Consider the following 8,850-nt stretch of genomic DNA (forward strand, 5'->3'; position numbering starts at 1 on the left):
ATTAACAGAATGTGCTATAATTCATTTGATTTTAATCCTTATTTGCAACAGTATGTTGTCTTATCCTTGAGAGGTATTCGTGTTGTTATAATCTATTGAGAAAGTCTAGAGAATGTCTGCTAAAATTAAAATACCAGAGATTTACAGCCAGTTAAGGATTTTACTATCCGACAGCATTTTCTTTGGAGAATTCCTGAAAGCATGTCCTTCTCACATGTGGGCAGCATATGGCCTGGCAGATCCTTAAAGGTATTAGGGTGCAGTGATGTCTTAGCAACAAGCAAAAGAAGCGGTGATCCTTTAAAAAGCACGTCTTCAGGCACCTTTGGTACATCAAACCAGGAAACAACATAGTAAACTTGGGAATGTTCTTTGAGGACTTCAAGAGTGCAACTAAATAAATATTTGCCTCGAAAGACCCTGTTTTTCTGAGAATATTGTAAAAATAACACAGTTTGGCTGAAGCAAAAATCGAATTGGAGTTAATCAATCACAAATCTTCGAACTATGCACCACATATTGCTTAGCTTAAAGATGAGAAGACACGGTGTTCTTTTGATCAGACATGCCATTAAATTACATGTGGTACCCAAGGGCAATATTTTTAGCTACTCCCTTGGAGATTGTGAGGAGGTTTTTCAGGTATAGAACATGACAGGTTTCTTTGCAGTAAAACAACTGAGGTGTCAGCCCCTAGGGTGTTTTAGCAGAATACAAAGCTACCCAGCCCCTAAGGTTACAAGACAGTGCTTAAGTGTTAAGACTGAAACATACTTAATGCAAGTACATGAAAGCAAATGCTTCTTGCTACGCAAACTAAATTTTGTGCTTAGTTGAGTTTAAAAATGTATCGGACCACAATTTATAACACGATGCAAACTGTGTGTGTTTCATATCTCAAAGCTGATAAGTCAGTAAAGAGGACATTAGTGTGAACTGTCGGTGAGTCTTCTCTTTTTGGCAGAGCAACAGTTTGAAGAGAGTATTGCTGAGCTTGTAAGTTAAAGTCAATAGCATCCAGTGTAATGGCACAGACTTTTGAAGGTAACTCTATCGCCCCCTTGAGTACTGACATTTGTTACCGGCACAGTAACGTAAGAACGCACTTTCAGCATGTTCAGCTGGCTCACGCGTTGCAATGTGTTGGCCAAGTGCTCACATCTGCATACCTGTACTTGCGCAGAGTATGTTTCTTGCTGTAAACATGCTAAACAAAGGCCTTTATGCCATATTTTATTGTCCAGAGGATTCTACCAAATTTTAAACCAAAAAATGCACCCAGCGACCAAATGTGCGAAATGACGTCAAGATGTGATTGTCAGCCATAGTCTCATAGCCTTCTGTCTCTGCCACTCTCATTTTTACACAGGAGTCGAATCAGATGAGGACACAAATGCTGTAATTACCCTGTATATTCCTGTTTATGTAAGAACCCCACACCCAAAGACAATGCTCCATGTTATCAAACAAAATCCAGTCCAAACAGGGCAAAAGCCCTGAAATAACTCAAGATTTCACACTTCATTAAAGTTGGCATGTGTCACATTCAGGGTGCAATAGCTAAGATGAAACACATGCTCTGAGACCCCCATGTATAGGTCTGTGGGCCTTAGACCAGCTCAGAGAAGCAGTTTGCGTTTAATGTACAGCATGGAGAAAAAGGAGGCAATAGCCAGTGGAGTCATATTTATAGAAAAAAAAAGAGTGCACTGTAAAGGCATGTAATATGATCAAGGTGAGAAGATTTCCAGATATATCTGATGTGGAGTTAAATAAACTGCTTTTTAGGCATGGAATTAATTCCAGCATATTCTGATCTATGAAGCAAAGAACTATGTACAAGGATTAATAAAATGATCTGTTTCTAATCCATTACTAATTCTGAAGAAAGGAATCAAAAATCATTTCCTACCCAATCATCTATTCACAGCCTTAAATTAAATCCATTTTGTTTAGCTGTGACTGGTTTTCCTTTGTTTTGTAAATGTTGTGTTATAAATGTAACAGAAATGAGTTATTGCAGTATCAACAACACTGTGTTGCTATAGCAACTGTTTGTTTTGGGTTCTGGAAAATAAACTGGCATGATAATGAAATAAATTAGCAATGAGTGCTGAGAATGATAACCAGCGACAGGGGCATGTTTCGGCTTGGTGGTGGTAATTGCAATATTAATTTCCTTTTAAAGCTTGTTTCACTCTCTTGCAGGTGGAATGTGTATATTTCAACATGCACACACCCAGGTATTCTCCTAAAAGCCCTCTTACTCTCAGATTTATGGTTAAGCCTTCAGTAGTCCACTCCTATGATTTCATAAAACCTTAATTGGAGTCGTTTCCATTCATCTTGTGCAGTTGTTGATAATGACTGGCTTTGGCATATGTTGAATTCACTATAATAAAAATGAATTAAACTAACAACCCTGATGGTGTATATGAACTTAGCAAAGAGGAAGCGTGGAAGGGTGGTTTCAACCAAAAAACATAAAATGCCAAAACATATCACATTGTAGACACCTTTGACAATTCTTACAAAAACTTTATTAGAATATAAATTTTTTCCTTAAATCAAAGATCACAGGTACACAATTAAAATGGTTATGAAGCAGATACATGAGAGGATGACATGATTCTAATCTCAAGATTGTACTGTCATAAAATGTCAGGAAAAGGCATCAAGTTACCACTCTCTATGGTAACATGTTGCTTGAAATGCCTACATGTTAAGTGGTGCATAATAGTAGTAAAAAAGCATAAAATACTGTAAAAATCCATATATACTACACTACGGTTTTGATAACTTCTCAAAAAAGTGAATTAATATAATTCGTGTTGTTGAAGAAAGACCTTTATCCTTAATAGAGAAATCTGGAGGATGTATGACAGAACAACCAAGAAAAATGCTACAACAAATCATTTGTCTAATAAAACAACTGAGAAAGGTTTGAAATCTAGAAATGTGCAGCTTAAGTCGTTTTGATAAGAGGGAAGTCTTCTGCTGGATGATACAGTATATAATAAACACAGATACTCATAAGCAGAATGCTGCTTTGGGTTTGTGTGGTTGGGAAGGGTTGATGGAGATTGTGTGATTCATACAGATCTGTTCTTGCTGGTGACATCATTCAGCTTGAGAGACTCTTCCATAGCTTTATTCTTCTTGTCGCGTGCCTCTCCCTCCACATGCCAACCTACCATTAGCTGGTACACAATCACACCAATTATGGATCCAAGAAAGGGGGCGAAGATGGGCACCAAAAACCAACATTCCCTGGCACTGTTGCAAACGAAAAGAGAAACACACCTAAGTTCTTTGCTTTTCAGTAAAGACTTTGCATTCAGCACTTGAGGCTCAAAAGCATTGCAGGTTGGTACATGATGTACCCAATTTGTTAATATTAGTGTATCTAAATTTATAGACTTACGTGAAGACTTCCCCGCCCCAGCCTGCTATGGCTGTGAAAAGGCGAGGTCCAAAATCTCTTGCTGGGTTGACGGCATAACCAGAATTGAAACCCATGGAGAGGCCAATGACCAGTACGCTAAATCCCACAGTGAAGGCCTCAAGACCTTGGGGGATTGGGTTGTTAAACGGGTCCACAATGGCTAGGATGCAGACAATCAAAGATGCTGTGCCTATCACCTGTGAAGATGGTCATATTAATATGTTGTATGACCATTCCATTCTCTGTTTTTATTCACATTCAAGCAGGTTTTTCATAAAGATCCTCTTGACATCAAAAACAGATTGTTTACTTCTACGTGGGCAGAAAATAAACATGGAAAACTCAGTTATGACAAAATCTTGACTAACATTATAATTCAACCTCGAGAAATATATATATATATATATATATATATATATATATATATATATATATATATATATATATATATATATATATATATATACAATACAAAATAATGAATGACAACTTTAAACCATTTACTGAGAATATTTAACTGTCAGCGACCCAAGCATAGATGGTAATCATTTTATTTTTTTCCTCGTTGAACATGTTTTTAGTAAGTCAGTGATTATAAAAATCTTTTTGTTTTTCATTTTTAAGCAATTTTGTGTTTTGTGTGACTTGTGGCAGTCTCCTTTGAGGTGACTAGTGTGACTTTAGCAAGCAGTGACATTCCATATGCAATTGAACTGACATTTTCCCCACCAAAACTGTTGTTGTGATACAGTTCAGAGTGTACAGGTCATTTGTAATTTGCAATTCTGCTATTCTGGGTCTCTGAGGGTTAATAATTAAAATGTATTAATTAAAAGCTACAAAGAAATGAAAGCTAGATAGCATTTGAATAGCATTTGTCAGTGTAATGAGGAAATTCTTCATTAGAGTTAATAAGAGACAAGATGGTCTGTTTGCGATTAATGACCTGGTCAAAAAATCCATTTAAGATTGTGAGATGCTTGCTGGGGTAAGTAGCAAAAATCCCAGCAGTGGCTTTTTCTCCGATTACAACCAACTCATTTGTCTCTCCAGCATAGTCATACATTGCATCTAAAACACAAAAACATGTGACAAAATAGCAAATAGAAGAAACATAATACATACTTTTTTCTGACAAGAAAAAGTATTTCTACTGAATCGTATTTACCATGGTATTCAGCGAAGATAATTGCAGCACCTAAGAAGGATCCAAGTGTCTGGAAGAAAAAGTACACAGGGAACTTTCTCCATTTTTCTCTTCCCAAGAGGCACAGAGAAAATGTAACTGCAGGATTTAAATGGCCCCCTAAAAAAACAAACAAAAAAAAAAATTATTTATCCCATAAATTCACACACAAAGAATCTTTCATAAAAACTCCGTCCTGTTTTTATATCCACACACAACAAAGGCTTAGGATGCAATTTTAAAGGAGTTTGCTTACCTGACACCTGGCCACAAACCAAGATTCCAAGGGTAGCTGCAAACCCAAAAGCAAGGTTTACAGTGAGAAAGAGACCATGAGATCCTTCACTTAGTACCACTTGGGCCACCGCACCACAGCCAAACATCTGTGAATTTAGTGAAACAAAACATGTTTGAAAATCCACATATTATGCTTAAATGGGTGCAAATGTTATGTTTACAAGGAACAGGTACCATTCATCAAGTAGTTGAACAACTGAGAGAACTGTTGTAAATGCATTTCAGTATGGATCAAAATGTCCAAATGTTTTATATAAGAAAAGAAAAAAGCTTTTTTGAAACATAAATATTGTGCTCACAACTATAAAACTAAGAGTAGATCTTTCACAGCATTTAAATTGTGTGGCACCTTTAACTTGTGAAGAAGTTGCAGTATAATCTCAGTAGTCGGGATGTTAAAAATAACTATAGTCATCAACATCAACACAAATTCTTTCCAGTGTACATCAAACACTACAAATGTGTATTGACATTTGGCTGTACATTTTCACATAAAACACTCAAGACGGGCCATTGTTAGTCTTTTCAAAAAGACAAAGAGAAGTTACCAATTCCTCTTCAGGCTTGCGGACGAAGTTTCCATTTTAAAAAGTCACCTCAGTGTGAACCCACCGAAATACTGACATACATTTCAGAATTGTGACATCTGTATAGACAACTGGTGTAATCGCAAGAGGTGGAATGAGGATGTATGAATAATGTGTCTATCAGTCTGTTGGATCTGTTAGAATGGTAATTGCATTTTTTCCACCACCAAGTCCTTGGAAAATATCTAACACTAAAATCATTAAAAAAAAGTTTAGGATAACTGGTTAAAATGAATCCTTTTGATAAAATTGTTGGTGTGAAAATTCTTTGATGATGCTGGTTTGATTGATGATTCATTAAACATTAAAATGATTTATTCCATGTTAACACATTATGTTATATTCCACATGTGGGTTGTGGTTTCATAATATGTGTGATGAAACAAGTGTTAATCAGCAAATGCTTTGGCATTTGCCTCTTGTATGCTGCATTGCTACGTGAAAAACGTATTTTTCTCATCTCTTATTTCACTGATTTAATCTGAAAATCAGTGTCAGATTAGAGAGGAAGTCCAAGAAGAATGCTCTTTTGCAGTCATGGGTGGTATGTCAAGAAGTTTTGTTTATATCATGAACTGGAATGAGATTGTATCTCCCTGTCACTGAAATCATGTTAATAGTTGTAAATGACTTCTTAAAGCACATCTCCTATAGGCAAATTGATGCTTCAGATATGACTGTATTTCTATAGAATGTAAAGCTTTCTAATAGAAGAATGTGCAGTTCAATTCTTTTCTCACTATTAACTGATGTCCCTTTTAAGGCTTTTAAAGCATTCACACCACTGTGTGTGCACACTAGTCCAGATCTGAATGCTAATTTGGGTAAATGCATTAGTACGTTATTTACTTAAAGCACATATGTGCCAGTTCTTGCAAATACCAAAGTAAACATTAAAGAAGTTTTTCATTATTATGGGTGAGAGGAAGAGCAAGAGTGTATAATTATTCCACAGCAACTGATGTTCTACTGTTTTAATAGTGTAAAGTATGCACTACCGTAATTACACCACTAAATATGCATCATATCGTTGGTTTAAGTGACTAATAGTAATGTAACATTGCATAACAGTATAATATTTATTGCTACTGTTAATTACAGACTATATGAGACATGAACATGCCTGGCATATCATGACAAAAGTTTTGCAAATTTGTATGGGTTTCTATTGTGGACCTCAACTTTGATGCTCACTAACAGGTCACAGAGTAAACATTCATGATTTAAGAGAAATATTCACCACCAGGATGAGAGTTCCCAAGCATTCAGCCAATCCCTGCCGCAGTAGCTTGTTGCGGATCTGGAAAGTCTGTGCAAGCTTATCCAGCATGAGCTTCTGCCTGCCCATCTTCAGGCGATCCCAGATGTCTTCCTTTGACTGTGTGTAACAACTTGTAATTTCCTCAGTGAAGAATGCTCATTTGGAGGCCAGCATTCTCCTCTTATAGACATGGTAAAGCAGGACCAGCCCTTCATGCTCCAGCCTGCCTCCTTACACACTTATCTATCTCACACGCACAGAAAAACACACAAACACGCACGCCTATACAGTACACCACATGAACTCCCTCAAAACCTCCCTGTATTATTCACACATACACTCATGCCCCTTTTTTCACACTGCATTCCTCTGCTGTTCCTCTCTATTATAGGACAGGTTCCTCTTTTTTCTCTTCCCTTTTTCACACATTTGTATTTTTGCACTTCTGAAACATCACCTGTTAATAATTCTTTTGGTTTAAAATAGGGTCCAGGTGTGAAATTTTAGAAGAAGATTAAGCTTATCTCTAAACCACTAATGGTATGAGAAGAGTTTAATTTTGAGTTCACATAAAGCATGACTAAGGGTCTGGCCTCAGGAATGGGTTGGGTCACTTGATTAACTGTACATGATTCAAAAAGAAAATCAGCTAAAATTTGCTTATTAAGGATTTAATTAATCATAATACACAGGCCATCTAATTAGTCAACTATTAATTTCACCATCATCATCATTTAAATTCTATAAATTTGGTTAAAAATAATAATAATAATAAAAATAATTTAAATGGTGGACTAGAACTATTCCTAGCCCATGTCTGAATTCCTTTGATGATTGTGACAGAGAATATTCTGTAATAGAGAAGTAGTTGGGACAGCTGAAGTCCAATATGTGAGAAGCATAATGCACTATGACTTATTCATTATATATACCAAATCAAAGGCTATATTACCTGTTTGCATTGCCTAAAAAGGTGTGATTGCCTTTATTTGATTGTGATGTAGGAATACAGATAAAAAATTTAAAAAAAATCTTAATTCAGTTTTCCTAATTTTTCAAACAAATTATACAGTATATTCTATACATAGTGTATAACACAGAGAAGACAGGGGGAAATGATCATTATTACATGGCTCTATAGAGTACTCGATTCTGGTCAATTGCAGTATTCAGAGGTAAAATATTTTTTAATAATGACTGTGCATCCTCTCACAGGCTGATATTTGACCGGTTATCTGGGTATTACAGGAAATCCTTCCTACTTATTTTATGTGCTTCTGTTCCTTGTATCACTCTGATCTCTACAAGTAAGATAATCAAATATTTAAACTCAAATCAATATTTCTTGTCCATTTATTTATTTAACTGGCATGTAACCATGTAATAAGCGGGTTAATAAGCAGTAACACGATCATTAGCACAACATAAATACCAGCATGTTGATCAGATCTCCAACACAAAGCGGAGGTTGAACACAGTGTTTTGGAGACTATGCAGTCTCTTACCTCTCACTTTGAAGCTTACCCTATATTTTAATAGATTGTAATAAATCGAAATCTGGGGCATGTATGGTAAACCATATGCTCCATAAGTGTGATGAACGCAACCTAGTTTGAAGTACAGCACTACCTATTTGTCTACTTTGGTGTGCTATGGGAGGAGACAATCATCTCCTTTGAAAGCATTGTGCACAGCCCTGACATTCTAAGTGCTGATATGAGCATTGAAAACAGAAGGGATGCACAAACATAGATCAGAAAGCTTTTAAATTCACACATCACCAAATACAATGCAGAACCAAGGATTTTAAAGCCTGGCCCTCCATGAACTCTGGACCAAGGTATCAATTGTCCTTCTGTGTAAAAACTGTTCTTATACAGCTCTCTCATTGTTTGCCTTTGTATCCTTGTTTGTCTTTTAAGGATTCGAGAGATGTTTGTACTTCTTCAAGCATTACAGCAAGAGCCAATAGAAGGAAAACCAGTTAAGGAGTAGGAAACATGTGTTTTGATTAGAAACACAATCCCAACACATTTAAGTGGTCTACCCACTGTCAAAATAGGGATAGTTTGAC

At 36.2% G+C, this 8,850-nt stretch overlaps 1 protein-coding gene across 1 annotated transcript; it reads right to left on the bottom strand.

Annotated features, from left to right (window-relative positions):
• Positions 1-2,517: 2,517 nt before the first annotated feature.
• aqp3a (aquaporin 3a) lies at positions 2,518-6,939 on the bottom strand. Its single transcript, XM_051696488.1, has 6 exons — positions 6,756-6,939; positions 4,888-5,014; positions 4,614-4,751; positions 4,392-4,516; positions 3,425-3,642; positions 2,518-3,276 (listed from the first exon to the last, which is right to left on the bottom strand). The coding sequence occupies exons 1-6, from the start codon at positions 6,861-6,863 to the stop codon at positions 3,093-3,095; spliced, it is 900 nt and encodes a 299-aa protein (XP_051552448.1). The 5' UTR covers positions 6,864-6,939; the 3' UTR covers positions 2,518-3,092.
• Positions 6,940-8,850: the final 1,911 nt, after the last annotated feature.

The sequence above is a fragment of the Myxocyprinus asiaticus genome, chromosome 4 (assembly GCF_019703515.2).
Source record: "Myxocyprinus asiaticus isolate MX2 ecotype Aquarium Trade chromosome 4, UBuf_Myxa_2, whole genome shotgun sequence".
NCBI classification, from domain to species: Eukaryota; Metazoa; Chordata; class Actinopteri; order Cypriniformes; family Catostomidae; genus Myxocyprinus; species Myxocyprinus asiaticus.

Excerpts from the sequence above, each read along its gene's own strand:
- aqp3a (XM_051696488.1), bottom strand. The coding sequence starts at position 6,863 with ATGGGCAGGCAGAAGCTCATGCTGGATAAGCTTGCACAGACTTTCCAG. Across the intron at positions 4,517-4,613 it reads TATCTTCGCTGAATACCATG|ATGCAATGTATGACTATGCT; the intron begins GTAAATACGATT and ends TTTGTGTTTTAG. Across the intron at positions 3,643-4,391 it reads TAAATGGATTTTTTGACCAG|GTGATAGGCACAGCATCTTT; the intron begins GTCATTAATCGC and ends CCATCTTCACAG.